Source organism: Caenorhabditis elegans, chromosome V, assembly GCF_000002985.6.
Source record: "Caenorhabditis elegans chromosome V".
NCBI lineage: Eukaryota > Metazoa > Nematoda > Chromadorea > Rhabditida > Rhabditidae > Caenorhabditis > Caenorhabditis elegans.
This window is the reverse complement of record NC_003283.11, coordinates 2,781,233-2,808,457: the sequence shown is the minus strand read 5'-3', so window position 1 is coordinate 2,808,457 and position 27,225 is coordinate 2,781,233. Positions and strand designations below refer to the sequence as shown.

Below are 27,225 nucleotides of genomic sequence, written 5' to 3'. Positions count from 1 at the left end.
ATGCAATTTTTCAATAATTTTCAATATTTTTTCTCCAAAAACTATTCCAAATCATTGATGTTCGTTCACAAAAGCTCTTATCTCTCTGGCTTCTCTTATCCTCATAACCAAGCCAAAATAAATTTCGAGTTGCTTTGTCTTTGCGAAGATTTTTGCGTCCGGTGTTTATTTTCGCCTTTTCAAGAGACTTTGAGTCTCTGTTTCCCGCACGGGAGCTTGATGTCTCTGACAAAATGTTCATTACGGAATATTCATATCTATTGTGTTTTAGTTCACTAGATTTCTATTAAACAATTGTTGATTTCTACTTAGTCATAGATTTTTTTAAGTGAAATGAAATAAAATACATTTTCATATTTTTTCCTATACAAAAAATTCGATATTTCACAAAAATTGAAATATGGTGCAGTTTAACATTTTCAGTTTTCAAGCTATGCTCTACGTTGAAACTTCTTGAACTTCAATATATTTGTACATTTGAAAATTTGACGAAAAAATCCGAAAATAAACGTCGTTATTTCAGCGTATGGGCCGAATTATATCCATCTGAAAAAATCGAAAATCCGCCTGCAAATCGAGAAAAAAATTAGTTGAGTTATGCCGTTCAAGCAACCGCTCGGCGAGCGAGACGCCGCCAACCGGGTTGCACCGACTTTTATTAGGGTGAGTGGGGAAGTTGTTGCACACTTTAAAATAGAGATGAAGCTGAAATTTTTCATCGGAATGTTAAAGAATATCAGAAAAAAACAACGACATGTCAAAAAATATTATCTTAAAAATGACGTTCAGAAAGATTATCTAATTTTGCTTCTAAGACTTTATGCCTATATCGAGAATGCTACAAACAAGATTTTTCTGATTACTGTATAATTATAAACAATTGCTTGGTTATATTTTGAAAGAAAAAAGATTTGAGAATTTTTATAGCTAGTTCACTTTATCTAAAAGTGGTTAAAATTTTGTGTTCAGCTTTTTGTTCTTGTGAACTTTGGCGTTTTTGCTGAACGTCAAAGTCTGGCTTCAATTTTAAAGATTGAAATTTCAACTTAAAAATTGAATTTCCAGCCGCTAGCCGACAAACGAGCAGTGGTTGGCGAGACGATTATTCTGGAATGCCAACTCGAAGGTCATCCGGATCCGGCGATCAAATGGCTCAAAGACGGACATAATGTTTCCATGTGCCCAGATTATCGAGTAAGTCATCATTTTTAAACCTTTTTTGAGCTCAAAACTATACAATCTGTTTGTTTGTTCAGTTAACTCACATCTAAAAATTCCAATTAATTCTACCTAACAAATTTTCAGATCGAGGAAGACGGGCTCAAACATCGGCTTGTAATTCCCCAGGTTCAGGCTGCTGACAGTGGTCGGTTCACAGCTCAAGCTTCAAACTCTGCTGGAACAAAGCAGTCAACGTGTATTCTGATTTGTGCTCCAGCTCCAACACCTGTTCCGGGTGCCAAGTCTGCTGTTGCGTGAGTTTTTTTACAACTAAATTCAACTGAAAACATTGATTAAAACCTAAATCCTAAACAACCTCTTAATTTTCAAATGCGGCTAACAACAATAACGCTGAAATTTTCCAGATCCCCTGCTCCCCCACAAACACCCGTCGGACCATCTGCGCCAATTTTCCTGAAAGAGCTCCGTCATCAGCCGCTGAAACCCGGGGCAGGAGTGACTTTTGAAGGTCGAGTTATCGCAGTTCCACCACCAAACATCGAGTGGATGAAGAATGGCAAGCCCCTGCAAAACTATCGTGCAAAAATTGAGCATGACCAGAAAACTGGAATAATCTCGTTGATCATCCCACAGATGTTCAACGACGACGCTGGCGAGTACACGATCAAAGCCACAAATGTGCACGGAGAGGCGATCAGTGGAGCACAGCTTCTGCCCAGGGAGCAGTACGATAGATGGTTTTCTAATGAGCAGACACGGCTCACGAAGGATAGGAAACAAGGGTTACTGTCACAGACGCTGAGGCCGAGCAGTGTGGCTCAGAAGCAAATGCAAAAGCAGGGTTATGATACGGATCAGGGGAGTGTTGATATGCACTGGACAATTTCCGAGTCGGAAACCGAACCCGAGCTTTCCGCGTTAGATGCTCGCGGAGTTGGTACCAAGCCCATCATCCGTACACCTCTCCGAGGCCTTCGACTAACAGAGGGCACCGACGCAATTCTACAAGCAAATATTGTGGGCAACCCGAAACCCAGAGTTAGTCAGAGCTAATACAGATAAAAAATTGTAGATAAAAAATTTCAGATCCAATGGCTTTTCAACGGACGCCCGTTACAAGTTTCCGGGCCCCGAATGCAGATGACATATAAGGGATCGATGGCGGTTCTGAAAATCTCCATGGTTACAACAGAAGAAGCCGGAGATTATACAGTGGCGTCCGAGAATCGTTTCGGAAAAGTGAGTATCCTTGCAAAAAGTGCACGTAAGGCAATATATATCTGTGTGGGAAAAGTTGGGAGGGGGTGATATTTGCTAAGCAAAGAGCTCTTGAGAGTGAATGTGGATGTGAAATGAGAAAGTGAAAGTGAAAAAGAACGACGAAACAAAAAAAACACAGGAGCGAGATAAAACAGTTTTGAGGAAGCGATAGGTAGGTGGAGAACGCGAACGGAAAGTTCATTGTCAACATTTTTCTCACTTTTCAATCACTCATTGTCATTTTGAATCAATATTTTTCTAGAACTGTTTCACTAGAGCATTTTGTTAGTGGTTTCCTGTAGGCTTCTCATACCTACCTACATTCAAGGCAACCTATGCCTACCTCGCTGCTACACTGACTATACTGACGAATTGAAATAATTTCGCATTTCAATTTTCCCTTTGCATTTGTAGGCAGTCGGGGCCGCATGAGCATGAAGGCATAAGACAGACTAGGCAGGCGAGTAGATTGCTCGGCCCGGCAACTGGTATATTCATGCAAATGCGCTCTACTGATAGTTTGAGTGTAGCCAGGTTTGGGCCAGGGGTGAGCGGCAATCGGCAATCCACTGCAACTTTTTCCTCACGAGGGACGAGGCAAAAAGGTTTCTAGGCCATGGCCGAGTCTCCGACAAATTTCAGCGGCCATTTATCTTGCTTTGTTTTCCGCGTGTTTTCTTGTGTTTTTCACCGATTTTTCCAGTGTTTTCTTATTAAAACTGATAAATAAATATTTTTTGATAATGCTAAAATAATTTCCAGATGAAAAAATTATGTATTCAGTCGGCAAGCAGCGGTGAAAGTGGTCAATGTGATATGATGGATTACGGGAATACTAAACCTAAACTTTTTTCCAAACATGATACATATGCTGCTTAGATGCTGAAACTACCTGATTTTCATAACGAGACCGCTGAAAAAGTTTTGAGGTTCTCAAAATTCAACTTTTTCGGTGAAAAAGTGGAGATTTTAGCACAAAATGTTGAATTTTAAAAATCTCAAAACTTTTTCAGCGGTCTCGTTATGAAAATCAGGTAGTTTCAGCATCTAAGCAGCATATTTATCATGTTTGGAAAAAAGTTTAGGTTTAGTATTCCCGTAATCCATCATATCACATTGACCACTTTCACCGCTGCTTGCCGACTGAATACATAATTTTTTCATCTGGAAATTATTTTAGCATTATCAAAAAATATTTATTTATCAGTTTTAATAAGAAAACACTGGAAAAATCGGTGAAAAACACAAGAAAACAAAGCAAGTACAAAATGTCGTAAAATGCGGTGTATTGTGTGCAAACACCGATTTTTCGCATTTTTTCTCGGCCCTCGTTCGAAAAAAGTTGCAGTGCAATCGGCAATCGGCGATCGGCGATTTTCGTGATTTTTCGGCGATCGGCGTTCGCCGATCGCCGAAAAGAAAAAACGGGTCGGCGATCGCCGATGAAGTTTTATAGTCTAAGATAGACCCCTCTGAAGAAGAAAAACGGCATATTTTTTGACTATTTTTCACTACTTTTCGAATTTTAAGGTATCAAGGAGTGCTTTTCGTTGCCTAATATTTTAGATTTTATAAATAATTCTTCGAAAGAGCTTTTAAAATTAGTTTTTTACAATTTTAAAAAAATTAGACGCACACTGATCGGCAATCGGCGATCGGCGATCGCCGAATTTTTTTTGGCAATTTGTGATCGCCGATCGCCGAAAAAATAATTAATGTCGGCGATTGGCGATTGTCGATCGCCGAAAAAAAAATTCCATCGGCGATCGGCGATCGCCGATTGCCGATTTTTTTGGGCGGCTGCTCAGCCCTGGTTTGGGCGCGTGATAACAAAAAAAGCTTTGGTCCAAAAAAATCAGAATTTACTTTTGGACATTTTTTATATGCATCACGTAAATATTGGACCAACCGTTATGTTACGCGTGTAGACGGTGGAAAGGTACTTTGGTAGGAATGTAACCGTGATGTAACAATGCAAGTAGGCTTCCGCGTAGGCATAAAGGCATAAAGTAGGCTGCGGGTAGGTAGGACGGCGGCAAAAATGTCCAGTGCGTGCTCCTCAAAAAAAGTGTGCAACCGGCAGTGATAGAGGCCAGCGAAAGACGAGTGATGTATGACGTGAACTTAAGCTTACGGTATCTTACAGATGATCTGAAATTTTTAACAAAAAATTGTCTATGTAGCCTGTGATCGCGGTCAATTGCTGTCAGAATCTTTTCCGACACAACTTTTTGATCTATTGGTCCCTATCTCATAAAAATGCAACTACCCTGGCATCGGGATTCCATCTCATTCCTACAGTAGTTTGTGTTCGCCCGTTCCATCATCGTTTCCCACATGTGAGAATCCCCCACCCCCCTCCCAAGGCTTGCTCAACATCCAGTCATCATCATCCATTGTGTGTTGCAAATTTTCCGAGAGAAGTTAAAACTTTTTGCTTGAGAATGGGGCTAGAAAACCAATAGAGATTGTGCTAATTGGCGGAGGTTCCTGAGCCCAGCGCGCCGGGCAGGATGAGATGAGAGTTCAGACAAAAAAAGAAAAGAGGGGCAAAAAGGTGTGTGTGTGTGTGCGGGGGAAGGAAGGAAAAGATAAACAGCTCGGGAAGATGAAGAGAATCGGAGAAAAGAGCCCCACAGAGGAGCCCCGAGATCTGATCATCTTGGGCTCTTCCGATTGGAAGGTAGGAGGGTGGGGGGGGACCTCTGATATTTTGTTTGTTGCTCTCTTTTCCAATTGGCAGGAGCCCCAGCCAGATCTTCATGAAAACTTTTCGCCGAGATTTCTCACACCTTTTTACTTTTTCTCCTGTGGCTTACTTTTAGATTGATGGGGATGGCTCAACCTAGCTCCACCCCCACGTATTGACGTTCAGGTTGATGTGCAAGTGAACAACATTGGAGAGGATCCCGTGATTTTGAGACCTTTTTGCACTCAGTTTGTTGAAAACTTTTCTTTTTGTTTGTCTTTATAATTTTGAATTCAAAAATTACATTTTAGGATCATTAATCTCAGATTTTCCTGAACTCCATGTTAGGTACCTTGAATTTATAAGTAGTTTTTGGCGGGGATAGCTCAGTCGGTAGTGGTGGTCGTTAGCATTCTAGCGGCCACCCAGCCTTAACTGGAAAAATTCCGGACTGGATAATCGGCCACAGTCCCCTCCTCGGGCCTTAAACTAAAGCCCAGTGGGAGCACGGCCAGGTAGGCTGTACCTACCTACAAGATCCGTTTTTCTCTTTTTGTTCAATTTTTCTTGAACACTGTCGAGTTTTCCAGATCATTTTGAATTACGTGAAGATGCTCTTGATAGTTTGTCAAATTTTTGAGGGTATTTTTTCCACTTTCTTCGATTAAATTTCAATGAAAAGTTCTCTACAAAAGAGGCCCAAAAAAGTTTGCAAATCGGAGCAATTTGTGTGTTGAGCTGATCTGATCAGTTGCTCAATGTTCGTTTGCTTATTGATTTCTAATATCCATTGTCCTCCTCCACCCCCCACTCGTTATCACTATTTGCTCAACCATCATACATGAACAGAAATCTTATCAATCCCTAGCCAATAAGCTAAATTATTTAAAAATTAATTCATCCAATTTTCAGGTCGAAAGTTCAGCGCGCATCGAGGTTTACCCGTTGAGCGTGCCGGACGAACGACGAAAGGAAAATCAGCTCCGCGAGCAACAAGAGGTTGGTTTTGAATTTTACAACAAAAAATGAACCCACAACCTTATTGACCACCGAACCCCTGTTTGTAACCTAACACCCGGTTGTTGTTTTTTGTTGTCTCCTTGCGTCGGAGACTTCCGTACAACTGACTTTTTGCACAATTGATTCCCGACGGGGCTAACAATTGCGTCGGAGGGGTGGTGTGTAATGTTACGAAATCAAACGATGATCGTGGTGCAAATTTGCCATTGGGTCCTCTGAAGTTTTTTATGGGTCATTCAATTTATTGGGTCGGAGTAATTTTGAACCAACCGATTGAAAAACAAATGATAGATATTAATAATGACGTCACTCACTTGTGCGGGAATTCAAAATTAATTCGGTCGTTTCTTCAATTTTTGCAAATTTTTTTTGCAAATATTCAAATATATTAGACTCGAAATAGTCTGAAAACACAAAATTGAATGATGAAACGTTTTGAAAACTTATCTGAAAAAGTTTTGGCGGCTCAACAAAAAAAAAGGTATTTGGTAAAATTTTGTGCCAAATCTTTTCGTCCATCTGCCTAAATTTTAGCCAATATTAGGCCAGTTTTTGAGCCGCCAGAACTTTTTTTGAGTAGTTTTCAAAAAGTTAAATAATGAAATTCGACCTATTCAGACAATTTTGAGTCTAATAAAGCAATTTTTAAAAAATTGGACTACAAAGGTGGTGTTTAAACGTTTAAAGGTGGTACTTTAAAAATTTTAGTTTTCAACAGTTCTGGAAAAAAAAATGATTTCAAAATTAAAAATGTTATATGATTTACAAAATTTTGAGAAATTTTACAATAAAGAAAAACAGGAGAAATGATGGAGTCATAAAATAGAAAATATGGGCAGACGTGCCCTAATTGGGCACAACTTGGTACATCATTCCAGGTGCATGTTTGGTCGTAAACAATAGATTACAATCTACAGAACTGTGGGGGAGTTTATGGTATTAATGTAGGCAGTATTCAAATGTCTCTAAAATGTTATCGATTTTGGAAAAAAAATCTTGGCTTCTTTTTTGGCACGCTTGATATAAGAGTAGACCAAAAAATCGTTTAAAAATATTTCCAGTTAAGTTTTAGGTCAATTTTTAATTTTTCACTTCCTTATGATTTTGCTCCTCATTTTGTTTAAAAATCCATTAACCTATTTGATGAGATTCCGGGATTTTTGAGCATCAATCTCTGGGCCACTAAGTTTCCGCCGCGTTCCTCCACTCCCCCGCATATCTGGCAGCCGGTGCCAAATGGCTTCACACTTCTCGCAAAAATAAAATCGAGAAAACAATTATGAAATTTACCATCAATTACTCTTATTTTTTGCAGCGTGATCGTCAGCAACAGCAACAGGCGCTCGTCGAGGCGAGTCTCGCGCGTGAGAGACAACGCGACGCCGAGAACCGACGTATCCGTGAAGAGCAGGACCGTCTTCGTGTGCTTTTTGAACGCGAAAAAGCGGAACGCGAGCGATTGGAAGAGGAGCGTCGGCAGTTGGAGCACGAGAAGCGATTGCGGCAGCAGCAGGTTACCCGAATACTTTTAGCGGCTTCCTAATTAAAGAATTTTCAGCAGCAACAGCTTTTCGAACGTGAAAAATCTGAGAAAGAGGAGAGAGCACGGCTTGAAGAGGAACGCCGTCGGTTGGAACACGAGAAGCATTTAAGGCAACAGCAGCAAACTCAGCCTTATAATCTTCACTACCAGCAACACCACCAACCACATCAAGCCTGGCAAGATTTAGACCTCGTTCGTCGACCTCAATACGCTTCTGACGAATATCAAGAACCGCATTACGCGCAGATCAGACCACATCAACAGCAGCAGCAGCACTATCAACAACAACAACAATCACCACGTCAAGAAGTAACACATCAAAACCTATACGAACAGCATCGTAGACAACAACAGTTGATTAGAGTGAGTAAAATATATCATAAAAGTGGAACCAAGTGATAATGTTTTCAGGAGCAGCAACTCTATCAACACCAACATCAGCAGCACCAACAACAACAACAACAACCTCAGGAACAGCAGCAGCAACGGTTCCATCACTTTAATCAATATCAACAGCATATTCGAGAACAACATCAGAACACTATGCCAGTATTCAGACAGCAGCAACCAACCCAAGTCACTGTGAGTTGCTTTTTTGCAAAAAACAAATACGGAAAACGGATTCAGCATACCAAAAAACCTATAATTTTGATATGACAGCTCGAAAATTGAGAGCAACGGAGCAAAAAGTTGCACCCTGAAATTTTTCGGAAATTTTCACGAAAGCTTACATTTTTTCAAAAATTGCTAAAGGAAACTCCTAAAAATAGTGGGTCCTATGTAACTTTGTGGGTCGATGTATTTTTTTCTCATAGCAGAAACGTGCGTTGTATTAGATACCGTTTTGTAATTATCCTGTTTCATGTTTTTAGCGGGAATTCAAATTTAATTGTTTTAGAGCATTTTCGGAATATCTAAAACCTTCTGGAAAATTTTAAAAAAATTATGAAATGTTCCATAACTTTCTGAAAAATTTGAGAAAATTCCGGAAGGTTCTAGAACCTTCTGGAAATTTTTTAGAAAAATCTGGAATATTCTAGAACATTCTGGAAAATTCAATTAAATTCTGGAACATTCTGGAGCCTTCCGAAAAATTCCTGAACATTTTGGAATGTTCTAGAACCTTCTGGAAAATTCTAGAATATTCTGGAACCGTCTAGAACATTTTGGAAAATTCGAAACAATTTAAAATTGAACAATTACCTTAAGTGTATTTTTTTTTTCAGAACGGAGGAATCAAAGCAGCAAATGGTTCCGCAAAAACTGCAAACGGGTCAGCAAACGGGTCGGCAAATGGATCCGCCGTACACGCAGCAAACGGCGGACCATCATCTCAACAAGCACGCGGGCACGAACACGGAGCAGCACTCGTGAACGCCCGTCCCCCACAATTCCTCGTCCATCCACAGTCCGTCGCAGCAAAGGCCTTTGAAACAGTGACATTCAGCGCAAAGGTCGTCGGAACACCAACTCCGTCGCTGACGTGGCAGAAGTCCGACGGAACTGTTATTCAGTCGGGAGGAAAGTACAAGATCGAGAATGGGCCAGACGGCAGCGGTCGGCTTATTATCGAGAAAGTGGACGCACACGACGCCGACATGTACATGTTGGTAGCCAGAAATGATGGAGGATCGTTCCAGAGCAGGTTCTCACTGAACGTTCTTCGTATGTTGTTTTTATTTTTTGCAACCTTTACTTTTAAATCTGTATAATATTTCCAGAAGCTAAGTCGCCTGAAGCTCCAGAATTCACTGGAAAGTTCCAGTCAACAACGCTTTACGACGGAGATTCTGTGAAGCTCTACTGCAAAGCAGCAGGAGAAGGAGTGAGCTTCAAGTGGTTCAAGGATAATGAACCGATCTCATCAGGCGGCAGTTATGCGTGAGTCACCCTTTTAAGTTCAGATCCTCTGAAAATTTTTCGGAATTTTCAGCGTCGACAACAAAGGCAACGAGACCACGTTGCACATCAACAATGCCACAATGAAAGAAGGAGGATGGTACCGGTGCGATGCAACCAACAAGCACGGAACAACTACTCTGAAGGGACGCGTCGTGGTGAACTCTCGACAAAAGTTCAACGGGCCGGCTCACAGAGAAATGATCACGCTGAGAAAAGTTGACAAGGTTGAAAGATCGCGAACACCGGTGAATCAGCTTCAAGATGTTTCCGCATCAAAGTCGTCGCCAAAGTTCGAAGGATCACTTCAATCGCAACAACTCGTTGAAGGACAGTCGGCCAGACTTGAAATCAAGTACACACCAGTCGAAGATCCGAATCTCAGAATTGCGTGGCTCCTCAATGGAAAGGGTATTTTGGCCTCTTCCAGAATTGTGACCTTTACCGATTTCGGAATTGCGGCGCTGGAAATCAACCCAGTCAATGTATTCGATCAAGGAGAGTACACTGTCGTCGCAGTGAATCCACTTGGTGAAGCTCGAGTCTCTGCAAACATCGCGGTCATCGGTCATGGAAGCTTCATCCAACAACAACAATCAGGAAGCCAATTCGGAGGAACTGCCTATCAATCGAAGGGTGCGCAAGCTCCTGCTGGAACTCATCTTGATTTGCCGAACTTCCATTCTGACTTAAGATCTCAAGAAGTTTTTGAAGGTCAGCAAATCCACTTGGAGACAAAGCTTACACCGATCAATGATCCTGATCTTCGAGTTGTGTGGCTTCTCGATGGAAATGAATTGCCAAGCAGTGAGTTTTAAGAATTTGGTGTTCAAAATTTTTTTTTCAATTTTTCAGATGACAAATACCGTCAAACCCTATCTCATGGATTCGCTTCACTGGATATACCACAAACCTCAAGCAATGATAGCGGACTCTACTCGTGCCGCGCATTCAACAAGCTCGGAGAATCCGAGAATCAGGCCACTATCATCATTGTGCCAAAATCTGATCTCCAACAATTCGAACAACATCGTCAACTCGATGTTGAGGATGTTCGAGAGATTCAGTTCGCCCACTCTTCTCAAGACCTGACGCCAAAGTTCCTTTCTCAAATCCAACCATTCCATTGCGAACAGGAACTTGGAAGATCGTTCTTTGAAGCGAGAATTCAGCCGATCAACGATCCAACTCTTCGGGTGTCATGGCTTAAGGATGGTCAACCACTCCCCAACGCCAATCGCATCCAAATTTTCCAAAACTTTGGAGTCGTGTCACTCTCGCTTCATCCAACTTACCCCGAAGATGCTGGAGTCTATACTTGCGTACTTTTCAATTCGCATGGACAAGCTCAATCATCCGCTGAGCTGACAACAGTCTGGATCGACACTCTCCAGCTTGACTCCAAGCATGCTGATAGTCTTCCAATTATTGGCTACCTTGACAGTCATCAAATCCATATCGGGCCACAATCTGTGGAGCGGCCTGAAGAGTTCAACTCCTTGGAGGCTCCCAAGTTTGCTCGCGAGCTTGCCGGCAAAATCGAAGTCATGGAGAACGAGCGAGTGCACTTCGAGGCTAGAATCCTTCCAGCCAACGATGTGAAGATGACAGTGGAGTGGTACCACAATGGCAACCCGCTTCCAGCTGCTCATCGCTTCCACCCAATGTTTGATTTCGGCTATGTTGCTCTGGATCTGTTGTACGCTTATCCACAAGACTCTGGAACCTACACATTGGTTGCGAGAAATGAACTAGGAGAAGCTCGAAGCAACGTGGAGCTGGTTGTTGGCACTGAGAAAGTACTTTATTTGGAGCCACATCACCCAGAAGGATTGGAGAGAATTAAGGTGAGATATTGTTTGTTGAGATTAAAATAATACATGAGCAAATAGGAGACCAGTTACATAGATTTTAATTTTTAAAATAACTTGGGGGCTATACACAAACATTATAATCGCATCCAGTCGGGCAGCACTTTTTTCCCTTACAATCTTGATCCGTCGTGCACCAGCTGATCGGAGTGTAGACCATACATTTGTAACCAAGCTGAGTAGGTGTTGGGCATGTTCCTGGCATCGGGTGGCAACAGCGTTGGGTTGAGAAATCAAGGCAAACCTTAAAAATTTTAAATTAAAAGCGGGATAGATCTACCTAAACTCTACCGTTCCCGATGGACATTTAGCAGATTTCACGCAGGAGGCAGTTAAAAATTTCAAACGGCAGACAGGAAGACCAACTGAAAAGATAAATTTTTTCTTGTTAGAATTTTTTGTTTAAATTATAATTATTAACTTACTCTCGTATGACTCTTGCTGCTTGTTAGATTGATAATCATCCATCAGAATCTCGTCTTCTTGACATTCCTCTCTGTAAACTCCTAAAATCTTCCAATATTCACACAGAGGAATAGTCTTCTGTTTAGTAGGCGCCGCAGCTACTGCTGCATAATATCTTGGCTCATCGGTGAATGGAAGATGAAGACGAGGTATTTTATACTGGTGAAGTTGATGTTGATAACAGGATATCAGGGAGTAGAAGAAAAATAGGAGAACAGTTTGGTGATGCATTGTTGCAAAATGATGGTTACTGCCGCCGGTAATGGCCAGGAGGGTTAAGTGTGTGTAAATAGATATTCAAAGGAGCGGTCTTTGTTTGTTTAGGTATATATTTTGCGCCTCCCTTATTTAGATTTAGATGAGCCAATATAGCTTTTGTTTATGGGTTTTGGAGGAAATTCGAATTCAAACTTAGGAATAAATATATAACTTCAGGAGCTCGAGCAAGATCGTCGCCAAGGCATCGCCGAAGTTGAAGATCGCACTTGTGACGCGGCCCCCAAATTCCTCAACGATCTTCCGGATATCCAGCTCAATGAGCACGAGAATATCCACGTTGATCTTCGCGCAACGCCAGTCAATGACCCGACGATGGTCATTGAATGGTTTGTCAACGGACGCCCATTGTTGACTGGAAGTCGTGTCAAGACCCTCAACGAATTTGGTTTCATTGCTCTAGACATCAAAGGAGCGATTGCCGAAGACTCTGGAACCTACTCGGTCAGAGCCAGCAATCTTCTCGGGGAGGCCATTCGCCAATGCGTGATTACTGTTACGCGTGAGTATTCTTACGTTTTACAAATATAAAAAGCTACCAAATTTCAGCAGCCGGCCAAATTCTGTCCGACACTCAACATCAAGAATCTCTCGGAAAAATCAACTATCTCGAGAATCTTAATAAGTACGGAAGAGTGGAGATTGAAGATAAGGGGCCACAAGAGCCACCGACATTCGTTGTTCCACTTCAAGCCGATTTGGGAGATGTAAGTCCGACTTTTTTTCTGAAAAACACTACAAACAGATATTTGCAGGTTGAAGAAGGCGAGCCAATCCATTTGGAGTGCCAAGTAAACCCGATCAATGACAACTCCTTGAAAATCATATGGCTCCGTGATGGACAGTCGCTTCCACATGGTCACCGTTTCCGTACATTCTATGATTTCGGATTTGTGTCACTGGATATTCTCGGCTTCTACGCTCAAGACGCCGGAACATACACTTGTCGCGCAGAAAATTCGCTGGGGCAGGCTGAAACTGTTGCCACTATTAGATGTGCACGTGAGTTGTTTTTGAATACTCTTTTTGTCAATTTTTTTGCCAAAAATGACAGAAAACAGTCTCAATACTCTGAAACAGTTTCAGCGTTTCGGCGATTATCATTTTTGAAAAATGTCAAAGAAGTGACTATAGGTCTATAGCTGAAAAATCCAAAAATGTCGAAAATGGTGTCACTCATTTGCGCGGAAATTCAAAAATGATTCATTCATCCATTTTCATTTTAAATTGCAAACATAAAAATAAAAACATTAGAAAAATAAGTTTAAAAAATTTTACACTTATATTCGGTACATTGGGACTATTTTCTGTTATTTCTGGCAAAAAACCGACAGACGATAAGTAGTTGGCAAAAATTAAAATTTCAGCTGAAAAATTGTATTTTTCCAACATTTTCGAACTGGCATAATTTTTTTTCGTAAAATTTTCAGTTCTGAACCAATTTTAAGAATAAAAAGCAAAGTCTTAGATTATGATACTTCATATTTAGGTACCCCATTTTTCCCCGCCCCCTGCGCCTACGTCTATGCCTAAGTCTAAGCCCAAGTCTAAGTCTGAGCCTAAGCCTACGCCTATGCCTGAGCCTATGCCTATGCCTATGCCTATGCCTATGCCTATGCCTAAGCCTAGGCCTAGGCCTGATAGTGAGCCTAATTCTAATTGTAAGCCTAAAGATGTAGTATTTAAGTTTACAAAGATTCAAACTTGAAACAAATTTTGAAAGTTTTCCACCCCCGAGCTCAATAAGACGTAGTTAGTGAGGAAGCCCCGCGCCTCACCGTAAAACTATGTTGAACTTAAAGCTTATTTGATTCCTACCGCCCGCTGCGCGTAACTCAATGCCTTCTTCCTTCGCGTCCCCCCACTCATTCGAACTGTTTCCCTCTTACACTATTACTATTTCTCTTCATGAGCAGCAACAAATATGTGTTCGGTGTTAATTATGGTCCCAAACCGACGGTCCCCCCAAATAGCTCGTCTAGTTTAAGCGGAATGAGTCATATTCTGAAATCAACCGAGAGTCATTCAAGAAAACCGGCGACTGCCACTAGAAATAACGGAATGGGGTTATTAAATCTTTCAAATTCAGCAAAAGATGCCATCCTCGGAGCAGTTCAACACCCAAGAAGCTATGCTAGAATTCAGGAGATTGAGGCGCCGAAACCAGCGCCACAAGAGGTTCCAGATCTTCCACATCAGGTATGTACGGAGTTTCTAAAAATCAATATTTTTGATTTTCAGCCACCAGCATTCGTGAAGCAGTTGGGACCAGCTATTCAGTGTATGGAGGGAGACAATGTGTACCTAGAGGCTCAAGTGACACCCACTGATGATAATTCGCTAACTGTGCGTTTTTAATTTTTTTAAAGAGCAAGGGCGTCGGTTTTTAGATTTTTTTTGGAATCGAAAATTTGAAAATTTGGGTTTTTCGTTCAATTTTTTAGGCTCACAATCATTTTTCAAGCTTCCTTTTATCTGAACAAGTTCTTAGGATGAGTCCAAAAGCTCAGTTCAGAAGGTTTTAAGCCTGCAATTAAATTTTTAGGCCTAATTTTTCCGGCTTATAGTTAGTTTTTATTCACAATTTTCGGTTCAGCTTTAAGCTTTAGTCTCCAGGTTCCAGGCTCCAGGCTTGCAGGCCTAGTTTATTTAGATTTATCAATTCAAGAATTCAAACCAAATACATTTTGAATCCACGTGGAAATTAGGAAATTAACAGTAAAATGAAAAAATCGCAATGAAATTTCCAAAATAAAATGAAATTGTTTGAATATTCAAAAAAAATCCAAAATAAGTGATAAGTGAAATTCACGTCTCTGTCGATTTTTCGGGAAACTTTAAAAAATTTATATTTTTTTAAAAACTTTTCTGAACACTTTTTAAATAATTTTTCGACTTTCCGGAAAACCAAAAAAAAATTTCGATGGCACCCTTGTTAATAATTTATACTTAATTTTTTTGTACTTAAATGTTGATTGGGTGTGGTCAAAAAATTTCGCGTTCAATGTTAAACAAAAGAAGCGGCACGCAAAAAGTAAATATTGATTTTCAAGATGACGGTGTAAGGCATTAATTTTCCTTCTGCTCTAATGCTCTTTGAGACTTCAATCGTCGAATTAATAAAAATATTAATTTCAGTACGAATGGCTCGTCAATGGTCAGCCACTCATGAAGGCCCATCGTTTTGTATTGTCTCAAGACTTTGGGTACATTGCGCTGAACATTCTCTACTGTTATCCGGAAGATAATGGTACGTACACACTAGTTGTGCGAAACCGAGCAGGAGAAGCTCAATCGACGGTCGACATCAACTGTGGGCATACTGGAGGAAATGTAAGATTTTTCGCAGTAAAGTTGAAATTTGAATTCAATTTTTCAGTTCACCGACTCATTCCATCCAAACTCTCTCCATCGTATTGCCGAGCTCGAGACTCCTATTCAACGAGCCGAGCCACTTCCAGACAAGGAAAAGGAAGTACCAACGATTGCCAAGCCACTTCCAGCGACTATCGACTCGGTCCACGAGTCACAGACTCTTCATTTGGAGGCTCAAGTCACCCCGATTGACGATAATACTCTGAGAGTGAGTTTTAAAAAAAATTGTATCGAATAATTTACTGTAATTTACAGTACGAATGGTTGTTCAACGGGAACCCACTGAAGGCATCCAGCAGATATCGTGTTCTCAATGACTTTGGATTTGTGTCCCTCGACATTGACTACATCATTGCCGAGGACAGTGGAAAGTACACCTTGGTCGTTTACAACTCTGCCGGACGTGCTGAGACCTCTTGCGAATTCCAAGTCGATCGCCTGAAGTCGATTCTCTCCGACACCGCTCATCCGGAATCTCTTCGTCGTATTCGTGAGATGGAGCAACTTCAACCAGCTAAGCCATCGGATGATGATGCAGCTGCTCAGCCACCGGTGTTCACTCAACAACTCACCGGACCAACTGAGCCACTCAAGGAAGGACAATCGGTTCATATGGACTGCGTTGTTCAGCCGATCAATGATCCTAGTCTGAGAATCGAGTGGTTCCACGACGGAAGACCATTGATGTTCGGATCGCGTATCCGTACTATTCACGACTTTGGATATGTCGGTCTTGAGTTCCTTCACATCCACCCAGAGGATACTGGAACTTACACTTGCAAGGCTACCAATCTTATTGGTGAAGCTACCACCGACATCTTCTTGGAGTGCAAGCCACGTCGCAACATCTATCTTGACACTCACCACGAGTCTTCGTGGCAGAAGATTCAAGAAATCGAGAACCGTGTGGATGAGCGTGAACCAACGCCGGAACTTACATTCCAGCCACCAACGTTCACTGAGAACCTGGCTGACAAGGAAGATGCTCAAGAAGGACAATCGATTCGTCTCGAGTGCCGCTTGATTCCAGTTAACGATCCAACAATGAGAGTCACTTGGACAAGAAATGGTCAGCCACTTCCAGAAGCTTCAAGATTCATGCCAGCAAGAAACTTTGATTATGTCAACTTGGACATTCTTGCGTTGTACGGAGAAGACTCAGGTGTCTACACTTGCAAAGCTGTTTCAGCATTCGGAGAAGCTGCCACCTCATGCACAGTCAAGTGTGCCGCAGGAAAATCACTTCTTCTTGATACCATGCATGATGCTTCCTGGAAGCGTGTTCAAGAAATTGAAAACCGTGAGAAGCTAGAGGCAGTGGATGCTGAGCCAGAAAAGACTGCACCAAAGTTCGTCACTCAGCTCAATTCCTCCCTTGGAGAGCTTCAAGAAGGAGTTCCAATTCATTTGGAAGCACAAGTGGAGCCAACAAACGACAATCAGCTCACAGTACAATGGTTCCACAATGGACAACCACTTGCCAATGGACATCGTTTCCGTACTCGTCACGATTTCGGATATGTCGCTCTTGACATCTTGTACGCATTTGCGCAGGATACTGGAGAATGGGCATGTGTTGCCAGAAACTCCCTCGGAGAGGCACAGACCATCGCAAACTTCACAGTTTTGCCACGTGGAACTATCTACACCGATTCTCAACACCCAGAAAGTTGGCAGAAGATTCAAGTACTTGAAGCACCACGAGCTGCAGCACCGGAGAAGCCTGATGCTGAGCATGATGCTCCACAATTTATTGAGCCACTCGACAGTATCGATAGAATGGAATTCCAATCAGCTCACTTCCAGACCAAGGTCACTCCACAAACGGATCCAAACCTTAGAATCCAATGGTTCAAGGATGGTCAGCCATTGATGAACTCTAACCGATTCAAGTTGACTACCGACTTCGGATACATCTCACTGGACATTGCTCACACTGTTCCAGAAGACAGCGGTGTCTATTCAGTCAAGGCAAGCAATGCCAAGGGAGACGCTGAAGTTCAAGCTCAGCTCACTGTAACTGGAAACGCTGTTATCCTTGGAGACACTCAACACGAACAATCATGGCAGAAGATTCAGCTCATCGAAGCTCCAAGAGCCCCTGGAGAGGAGGAGCCTGATGTCAAGCACGGACCACCAAAGTTTGTCACCCAATTGCATAGCCTTGATGGAGTGGTTGAAGGACAGCCATCTCACTTTGAAGCCCAGTTCATTCCGTTCTCGGATCCAAAAACATCTGTTCAATGGTATCTCAACGGAAATCCACTCTCTGCGTCTTCTCGCAGAATCCTACGCAACGATTTTGGACTTGTCTCCTTGGATCTTCAATACACACTTGGAGAAGATGCTGGAGAATATAGCGTCGTTGTCAAGAACTCTGAAGGTGAAGATAGAACATCTGGACAGCTGTCGTGTACCACTAGGGCCGCGATTCTTGGAGACACTCAACACGAGCAATCGTGGCAGAGAATTCAAGAGATCGAAGCTCCAAGAGCTCCAGGCGCCGAGCCGGAAGGACCGGTCTATGAGAAGCCATCCTTCGTTCAACCGCTTCAGTCCGTCGGAGATCTGCCTGAAGGATCTGTTGCTCTTCTCGAGGCTCGTCTTGTCCCAGTCAATGATCCAAATCTTCGAGTTCAATGGTTCTATAACGATCAGCCATTGATGGAGTCTAACTGGATCTCAACCAGCAACGACTTTGGATGTGTCTCGTTGAGAATTGCTCCAGTGTACGCCAGACATACCGGAGTATACTCTTGCAAGGCCTGGAACGACAGTGGAAACGCTGTCACATCTGCGAATGTTGGAGTTCAAGGATCAGAAGGCCTTCTTCTGGATACTTCTCATCCAGCGTCTCTTCAGAAGATTCAAGAGCTCGAGGCTATCGACAAGTACGCAAGACTTGATGCACCTGAAAGAGAATACGAGAAACCTCAATGGGTTCAAGGATTCGAAAACTACGAAAATGTTGGAGAAGGACAAACTGTCACTCTTCATGGACTCGTCGAACCATCTGGAGATCCACATCTTCGTCTCGAATGGCTCCTTAACGGAACTCCACTTCGAAATGCAAACCGTTTCCGTCAAGAGTATGAGTTCGGAAACGCAATCCTCACCATCGTTCACGTCCTCCCACACGACTCTGGTGTTTACACCTGCCGTGCCTGGAATACTCAAGGAGAAGCTTCAACATCTGCGACCGTGACTACTGCTGGCTACGAGAAGATTTTGTACGACTCGCAGCACCCAGTTTCATGGGAGCGTATTCAAGAGCTTGAGGCTCCGAAGATCGTCGAGGAAATTGAGGAAATTGTTCAAAAGGAGAAACCAAACTTCCTTACTCAACTGGAGTCGGCTGAAAATGTTCCAGAAGGAGTCCCACTTCACCTGGAATCTACATTCCAGCCAGCTAGAGACCCAGAACTTAAGGTTGTTTGGCAGAAGAACGGCCAGCCACTCGGAGCTTCACAGTTGGTGCAGACTAAACATGAACTTGGATGGGCTACACTGGACATTTCCTCAGCAAATGAAGATCACAATGGAGTGTACACTCTTACAATTACCAACAGCGAAGGAGAGGCTGTGTCGACCGCTTCAATCCGGGTAGCCGGAACTGGACCGATTCTTGGAAACACTCGTCATGAAGAATCATGGAAACGCATCCAGATTCTGGAAGCTCCAAAGGAAGCTGAACCGGAAGCGCCAGCTCCAGTATATGACCATCCAGCAATCACCACGCAGATTGATGATAAGGAGTGCAATGAAGGAGACCACGTTCACTTTGAGGCACTCATCACTCCAGTCAACGATCCAAGACTTCAAGTTCAATGGATTCGAAACGGAGTTCCACTTGCTCATGGATCAAAGTACGCCATTCAACAAGACTTTGGAATCTGCACTCTCGATGTTGCCTACACTTATCCGGAAGACGAAGGTGTCTATCAACTTCGTATCTGGAATCCAGAAGGAGAAGCTGTGTCATCTGCCACGCTCAAGTGTCATGGAAAGGATGCAATTCTCGGAGACGTGCAACATCAAGAAAGCTGGAAGCGTATTCAAGAAATCGAGGCGCCAAAGCAAAAGCTTGAGGAAGCCGATCCGGAGCCAAAGGGTCCACCACGGTTCATCCAACAGCTCACCAGCCCGGGAAGTCTCGTGGAAAACCAACCAGCTCACTTTGAAGCTACTGTCGAACCAGTCGATGATCCAACTCTTACGATCAACTGGTTCCTTAATGGAGAGCCAATGTCTGCGTCGTCTCGTGTTAAGATGATCAATGATTTTGGATGGGTGATCATGGATATTGCTCAAACCGAACCAAGAGATTCTGGAGAATGGAAATGTGTTGCTAAGAACGCAGCTGGAGAAGCTGTCTCAACAGCAACGATTGAAGTTCAAGGAAAGGAAGTTATCCTTCAAGACTCTCTCCAGCCACAATCACTTGATCGTATTCGCCAGATTGAAGCTGGAAAACCTGCTCCAGAAGAGCGCCCAGATCAACAGTTTGAGGCTCCAGCTATCGTCAACGCTCTTCAAGTCCAGGGAGCGTTGGAAGAGGGAGGAAGTGCTCATCTTCAAACCCAATTCACTCCAGTGGCTGATCCCTCGATCAAGGTGGAATGGCTCAAGGATGGTCAACCGATCTTCCACTCAAATAGATACAAGATGGTTCACGACTTCGGATTCGCTGTTTTGGACATTTTGCATCTACTGAAACACGATGCTGGAGAGTATACTTTCCGAGTTTCGAACAACTCGGGAGAAGCATCTACTTCTACAAGTTTCGAAGTTTCCGAGAGCTCTGGTCTTATTCTTCAGCCACAGAATGAACAGAAGGCGAAGGCCGTCGAAATTCTCGAGGATAACTTAAGAAGACGCCCTGAAGAAATCGAGCAAGAGCTTAAGGAGGCTACACCAGTCTTCATTGAGCCACTCTCGGCTCCAGTTGAAACTGAGGAGGGCGGACGTGCTCATTTCACGGCTCGTTACGAGCCAGTCAATGACAATCAGCTTCAGGTTCAATGGTACCATGATGGTCGCCCATTGAAGAATGGAAGTCGTATCAAGACTATCAACAGTTTTGGGTACGTCGTTCTTGAGATCAGCCCAACATATCCAGAAGACAACGGAGAGTACATTTGTCGTGCTGTGAACCGTGTTGGAGAGGCAGTCACCTCGACAAAGCTTACCTGCACACCTAAAGAAGGAATCATCAGTGCCACTCAACTTCCAGAACGCATGGCAAACGCGGGAAGACGAATTGCCGAGATTGAAGCACCAAGACCAGCTCGTGAAGATGCTCCAGACGCTGATCATGGACCACCAAAGTTCACGTCGGCACTTGCAGGACCACCAGAGTTGCAAGAAGGACAACAGGCTCACTTGGAGTGCCAAGTCACTCCAGTTGCTGATCCAAGACTGGTGATCGAGTGGTTCCACAATGGGCAACCAGTGAATCACACTAACAGAATGAAGGCTATCCATGATTTCGGTTTCGTGGTTCTTCAACTGACACCAGCCGAACCACAAGACTCTGGAACCTGGACTTGCCGTGCCACCAATCAACATGGATCTGATGAAGTATCCACAGAGCTCAAGGTCGTCGGCGGTGGCGGTGTCTCATACGAATGGCAGAGCACTGCAGAGCGCAAGGAGCGCATCACAGAGCTCGAGGACTGGATTCATAGACCGAAGGAGGATCTCAATCTTCCAGCCGTCGACTATCCAGCACCATCCTTCTCTCAAGGTCTCACCGATCTTGGACAGCTCAACGAGGCCGATGCTACAGCGTTTGTGTGTGTTTTGGAGCCAATTGGAGATCCAACTCTCCGAGTTCAATGGGAGCATAATGGACATCCGATCCCATACTCCAATCGTATATCTTGCACAAATGAATTTGGAGTTGCCACTCTTCTCATCAAGCATCTCATTGCCGCCGATGCTGGAGAGTACAAGTGTGTTGCCACTAACGTCAAGGGGTCCGCTACATCTGTCGGAAAGATTGCCGTCGAGTCATCCACTCAAATTGATGCTCCACAAGTCGTTCAACAACTCGTTGACAGTGTTGAAAACATTTTGGAAGGAGATTCAATCCACCTCGAATGTCGTGTCACTCCAATCAACGACCCACGTCTTCATGTGGAATGGCTCAGAAATGGAGCACCACTTCCAGAAGCCAGTAGATTCAAGCCAACGTTCGAGTTTGGCTTTGTCAGCCTGGATATTCTTTATGCTTACCCAGAAGACAATGGAGATTACGAACTTGTCGTCCGTAACGACAAGGGTGAGGCTCGTTCCAAGACGAAGATCACAGTTCTTCCAAGACCATCTTTGGACTACACTTCTCAAACTCATGGAAACCAACAAGATTCCCTGGAATCTCACTTCAAACAACATTCTCAAGCTAAACTTCAGCTCACCGCCAATGACATCTACAACGAGAGTGACAAGCGCGCTCCAGAGTTTCGTACTCAACTTCAGAACATCGGAGTCTTGGAAGGAGAGTTCTGCCGCTTCGAGACCCAAGTCGCACCAATCAACGATCCATACCTCAAAGTTGAATGGTTCAAGGACAAGAAGCCAGTTCTTCTTGGACATCGTTTCCGATCAACTCTCGACTTTGGATTCGCTTGCCTCGATCTTCTGTATGCTCTTCCAGATGACACTGGAGAATATCACTGCGTCGCCACAAACCGGCATGGTCAAACTATGATCAGCGCTAAGTTGGCGTGCCAGGGAGCTTCTCATGTGATCACCGATAGCCAGATGCCACAGGGCTTGAGAGTCAGCAATGTGAAGAAGGACAACAAGAACATCTACTGGAGTGAACAAGGAGGAGCTGTGCAGCCAAAACAAAAGCAGGCACCACAGTTCACTATTCCACTCCGAAACCTTCAAGTCACAGAGAATCAGCCAGCTCGCTTTGAATGCGCTGTAACTGGATATCCAAGACCAAAGGTCACCTGGTTCATCAATGGAAACCAATGTCTCCATGGACACCGCTTCAAGCTCAACTTCGACGGTCTTCACTATCTTACCGTCAGCAAGTCCAGAATCTCAGACGCTGGAGAAGTTGTTGCGATTGCTAGAAACACCGAAGGAGAAACAATTTCTACTGCTACCCTCGACATCTTCCAAAACGATGACTTCAGACAGACCAAGTTGAGACCGGCTAACTTCAAGACATCCGATGAGTTGAGAGAAAGAGAGTTGCAGTGGCAACGTGATACTTTGGGATCTCTTGGCCCAGCGTTTGAGGCTGCTCCAAAACCAGATGCTCAAAAACTTATGCACGTGGAAAGAGCCCAAAGCCCGATCGAACCAATGGAGTCCCAGGAGCTTATTCAGAAGTTCACACGCCCACGCGACGACAACTTCTACAATAAGCTTTCTTACGTCGAGCTTCAGAAGCCACAATTCAAGGGAATGGAGCTCGAGGAAGTCAATTTGAAAGCTGGTAAAGTTGAGAAGTATCAACCACCAGTTGAAGAAATGGAACGAGTCAATCTCAAGGCCATCCCAGAAAAAGATCAACAAGAGGTCGGATGGGAAAGACCCGACTGGGCCGGACAGGATGGTACGTCGAAGTTGCCAGGAGCCGATGAAGGTCGCTTCAAGAAACTTCCAACTCCAGCGCCAGAGCTCGACGTTCCAGCCAGAGATCAAGTTAAGCTTAAGACCGCAAAGCCAACACGTGGAAAGGACTTGGAGGCCGGTGAGAAGGTGAAGCTGAAGACTGAAAAGGCAAAGATCAAGGAGATTCAACAAAAGCCAGAACAGCCAAAGGAAGAGCCAATTGTTCACAAGGATGCGGTTCAGCTTAAGGTAAGCTTATTTTATCTCATGATTGCAGTAAGCATCATCACAATCAACCCACCAACCTCATCCATCCTTCACGATGCATTTCTACCCCTTTTCAGACTCAACAACTTCCAAAGACTGGCATCAAGGGAGATCACTTCACCGTTGACAGAGAAAAAGATCTGAAGGAGACTCCAGCAGTGGTAAAGCCTGTTATTGAGGAGACAAGAATCAGCAACAAGGTAATTTCAGATTCAGATAGTTCAATTTTTTTTCTCAACTTTTCTACTAACCTGTCTTTGTACTATTCTGTAGTTGTACTCACCTGAATGTCTTGTACCGTTGAATGTCATTTGCAGAGTATTTCGAATGTTGTGCATGAATCTTCTGAGTACACATCTTCATATGCTTCGAATCAGAGTCGCCTCACCTACCAGGCATATCGAGAGCACAAGGAATCCACTTCTTCTGACGTCTGTCTTGATGTTTATGTCTTGTTGTGATCGTTTTCTTTATTGTTCAGGTTTACCTTTCTGTGGAGACTGCTGACTCGTTCTCACAAGTTCAGCGGTTGGAGTACAGCCCGAGAAGTCCGCGCCGCGAAAGGATCATTGGCTTTCATATGATTCGGGTTGGCATGTTTAAACTTTTCTGATTGGGTTTAGCTCGTGTTTTGATGTCGGAATGATTCTTCTAAACATTTTTGTAGTAGTCTTCTAATATGAGAATTTCCAGCCACAACCAACAAAGATCGGGCAATCTAAGCAAGCTCCACCGACAATCTCCCAGCAGTTGAAACCACTGCAAGGAGAACTTGGAAAAGCCGCCAAGTTTGTTATCGAATTTGCCGGTGCCGCTCCAGTCAAGGTCACTTGGCTTAAGGACGGAAAGGAGATTAAGAGCACTTTCAGAACTTTGGTTTGTTGAAATTTTTTTTGGATTCTGCAACTGTTTCAAATTTCAGATCACTACCACTCCAACAAACTCCAGCCTTCACATCGGTCGCCTTGAAAACTCCCACGCCGGAGAATACACAGTACGACTGGAGAACGCCGCTGGAACCGTTGAATCTCTAGCCAATCTTACTGTCGCTCCACCAACCACACAAGGAAAGGCTCCAGACTTCTCGGCGCGTCTCAACGATCTCAGAATCCAACAGAATGGTCCAGCTGAGTTCTCCTGCCAAATCGGAGGAGAACCAAAGCCAACAATCCAATGGTTCAAGGATGGACAACCTCTTCCAAATGACGATCGATTCCAAGTTGTCGAGGAAGGAGGCGCCTACAAGCTCAAGTTCTCGAACATCATCTCTACCGATGCCGGAATCTACGAGATTGTTGCTAAGAACGGAGTCGGAGAGGCTCGCTGCAAGGCTCGCCTCAACGTAAACCTCCAGAAGACCGGAAAGGGTGCCGAAGAAGGACCACGGTACGAAGCGCCAAGATTCACATCCCAGATTCAACCCATCGTTGTCGATGAAGGAAAGGGTGCTCAGTTTAGTGCACAGTTCTCCGGATTCCCTGATCCGACGATCCGATGGTATAGAAACAATGAGCCCGTGAAACACGCCGACGGATATGAGATTTCCCAATCGAAGGGAGAAGCCATCCTGAGGATATCTGCAGCGAGAAATGAAGATGTTGCAGAGTACAAGGTTGAAGCTAGCAATCCAGCCGGAAAGGCTTCATCGGTTGCCAACTTGGTTTTGACTCGTGAGTTTTTTTTTCTATAACCCACCATTGCTTATTATTTATAATGAACCCTGCTGTAACATCAAAGCCCCCTTCCACCACCGCCAAGTCCCCCGCTTAGCCTAACGTTTCAGCACGATCCGGAAGAATCGCCAAGTCGACGATTTCCCGTGGTGGATCTGCATCATATCAATCGTCCGACAAGGCCGCCGCCGACTCTCCACATTTTATCGCAAAACTTTCCGACATCTCTGCCCGACAAGGACACACTGTCAAATTCAGCGCCGAGGTGGACGGAAATCCGGAGCCAACTGTTCAGTGGCAATTCAAGGGAAAACCAATTTCTGCGTCTAACAACGTAAAGGTATGTCGATTTTTGAATGAGCAGCCGACGAAATTATTGAAACATTTTGCAGATCTCACGTGACGGCAAGCGTGCCATTCTCGAGCTGGCTCGAGTCACGCCCGACAGCGCCGGAGAGTACCAGATCGTCATCAGAAACGACAAGGGAGCTGCCACGTCACAAGCCAAGCTCACACTCAGTGCGTAAAAAAACATTGGAGAAGAAAAGAAGAAAAACACCGGCTTCTGCTGCTGAAACCTTGAAAACAAAAATTTTTAAAAAAATTTGCACCACCTTTTGCCCACTTCTTCAGACTCTAAAACTTTTCCTCAGTGCACACACACAATCACATTTCTTCTATATCTTCCGCTTGCTAAAATCCCAAAAGCCAGGCTGTTTAAACATTCAATTTTCCCTCTAACCCCACCTTCCCTTGGCAATAATTCCTCGTTTTCAGGTCGCTAGATGAGTGTCGCCATATCGTCTCAATATACATACGTGCCACGTCATCACAGTCAATACACAAACAAGAAAAAATCAATAATCCTTCTGCAAAACGAGTAGTTGTTCTTTTAACATGTTCTTTTTATTTTCTCTATTTTTTACTATTTTTTTAAATGTTATCCAATTTCTCCTTTTGAAATTGAATTTGAATTTGCCACCCGCCACTGCTCATTTTCTCTGAATTAAAACGCTTTACATATTTCATTTTGACTCTTTAGTTCTAGTCGTCTTCCAGTGAATTTATCAATTTTAAAGTCAACATCTTCCACCTTAGGAACTGATAGAAATGCTGCCCTATCATTTTTCCTAATCAGAAAATTTCGAAAATAATTGCTGCCCTTTTGAAAATTTTCTGAACTCTAGAATATTTGAATTTCTGAAAAATTGCTGCCTTTTCTGATTCACTATTCTCTGTACCACCCTGACATGTTGATTTTCGCTCTTTTTCACTGCCATTTTCTTTTCAAATTTGCTGACTTTTTTTGTATATAAGACCGTGGTTTAAAAGTTTCTAGTCGACGTCATAACTGCCTGTCAATTTTTTTTCATGTTTTAATTATTGTTTTCGTGCATTTGAATGAACCATTTGAGCTTTCAAATTTGTTAGAAATTCTAAAAATTGCTGGAAAAAAATTACTCGATGAATAGTTTTGTGATGTTGGAAGCATTAATCGTGTAATTTTTTAGTGGGAAAAGTGTGAAAAACTACTCAAATTGGGACAAAAATTACCGAATATCATAACAAAACCTTTCAAAAAGTTTTTGAATTTTTTTACTGTCAAAAGGTGACAATTACTCATTTTTTGCCACTCATAATTTTGGAAGTCGACCAAAAAAAATTTCCTACATTTTTTTTAATACTGTAATTTTGTTTAATTATTTGCATTAAAACATTGTAGGAGTCGGAACACGCGATATTGCTTTCGATTTCCTCAAAAGCTCAAATTTTTATAATTTTGGTAATTTGCCAAAATTGAAAGGAAATTATGCATAATCTGAAATTTTTTGAAGTGTTTTATACTGAAATTCGGTCTTTTTGGTTTATTTTAGAAAAAATCTCCACTGGCGCTACTCCATCTTAAAATATTTAATACTAATTAATTGTAGCGTTCAATAAATTTTTTCACACCATTTTTTCGATTTTTTTAAACAAATAATCAAAATTTAGTCTGCTGCAACAAATACATCATAAAAACCTTACCAAATAATTCTCAAATAAATTAAAAATAAATAAATGAAAGTGTCACGCCGTTTTCTTTGTATGTATTTCCTTTGTTCGCACTGATGATCTTTTAATCTATTTGAG

At 43.0% G+C, this 27,225-nt stretch overlaps 2 protein-coding genes and 2 non-coding genes across 14 annotated transcripts; 2 read left to right on the top strand and 2 right to left on the bottom strand.

The window, feature by feature from the left end:
* Positions 1 to 597: 597 nt before the first annotated feature.
* Positions 598 to 26,519, top strand: ketn-1 (Kettin homolog; the record flags this gene model as incomplete). Of its 11 annotated transcripts, NM_001307739.4 has the most annotated exons (29): positions 598 to 663; positions 1,066 to 1,194; positions 1,306 to 1,475; positions 1,587 to 2,220; positions 2,269 to 2,421; positions 6,044 to 6,130; positions 7,467 to 7,664; positions 7,710 to 8,057; positions 8,106 to 8,276; positions 8,921 to 9,359; positions 9,416 to 9,575; positions 9,628 to 10,400; positions 10,449 to 11,440; positions 12,365 to 12,707; positions 12,755 to 12,912; positions 12,961 to 13,207; positions 14,295 to 14,404; positions 14,447 to 14,551; positions 15,344 to 15,538; positions 15,585 to 15,788; positions 15,836 to 23,404; positions 23,500 to 23,622; positions 23,740 to 23,853; positions 23,904 to 24,011; positions 24,116 to 24,298; positions 24,345 to 25,092; positions 25,206 to 25,435; positions 25,488 to 25,614; positions 25,873 to 25,880. In NM_001307739.4, the coding sequence occupies 29 exons, from the start codon at positions 598 to 600 to the stop codon at positions 25,878 to 25,880; spliced, it is 14,892 nt and encodes a 4,963-aa protein (NP_001294668.1). The 11 variants fall into 11 exon arrangements, with proteins under 11 accessions (NP_001294668.1, NP_001294669.1, NP_001294666.1 ...); NM_001307740.4 differs by lacking the exon at positions 23,500 to 23,622; NM_001307737.5 differs by lacking the exons at positions 23,740 to 23,853; positions 23,904 to 24,011 and having other exon boundaries at positions 25,873 to 26,519.
* Positions 5,584 to 6,385, bottom strand: F54E2.8. The gene has a single exon (NR_131680.1).
* F54E2.2 (WAP domain-containing protein) lies at positions 11,392 to 12,160 on the bottom strand (the record flags this gene model as incomplete). The annotated part of the gene is made up of 3 exons (NM_071359.5): positions 11,392 to 11,708; positions 11,756 to 11,829; positions 11,890 to 12,160. 3 exons carry the CDS (start codon positions 12,158 to 12,160, stop codon positions 11,529 to 11,531), a joined length of 525 nt encoding a protein of 174 aa, NP_503760.1. The 3' UTR covers positions 11,392 to 11,528.
* Positions 14,093 to 14,142, top strand: F54E2.7. The gene has a single exon (NR_102013.1). It is a non-coding gene; the product is annotated as an Unclassified non-coding RNA F54E2.7 (non-coding RNA).
* Positions 26,520 to 27,225: the final 706 nt, after the last annotated feature.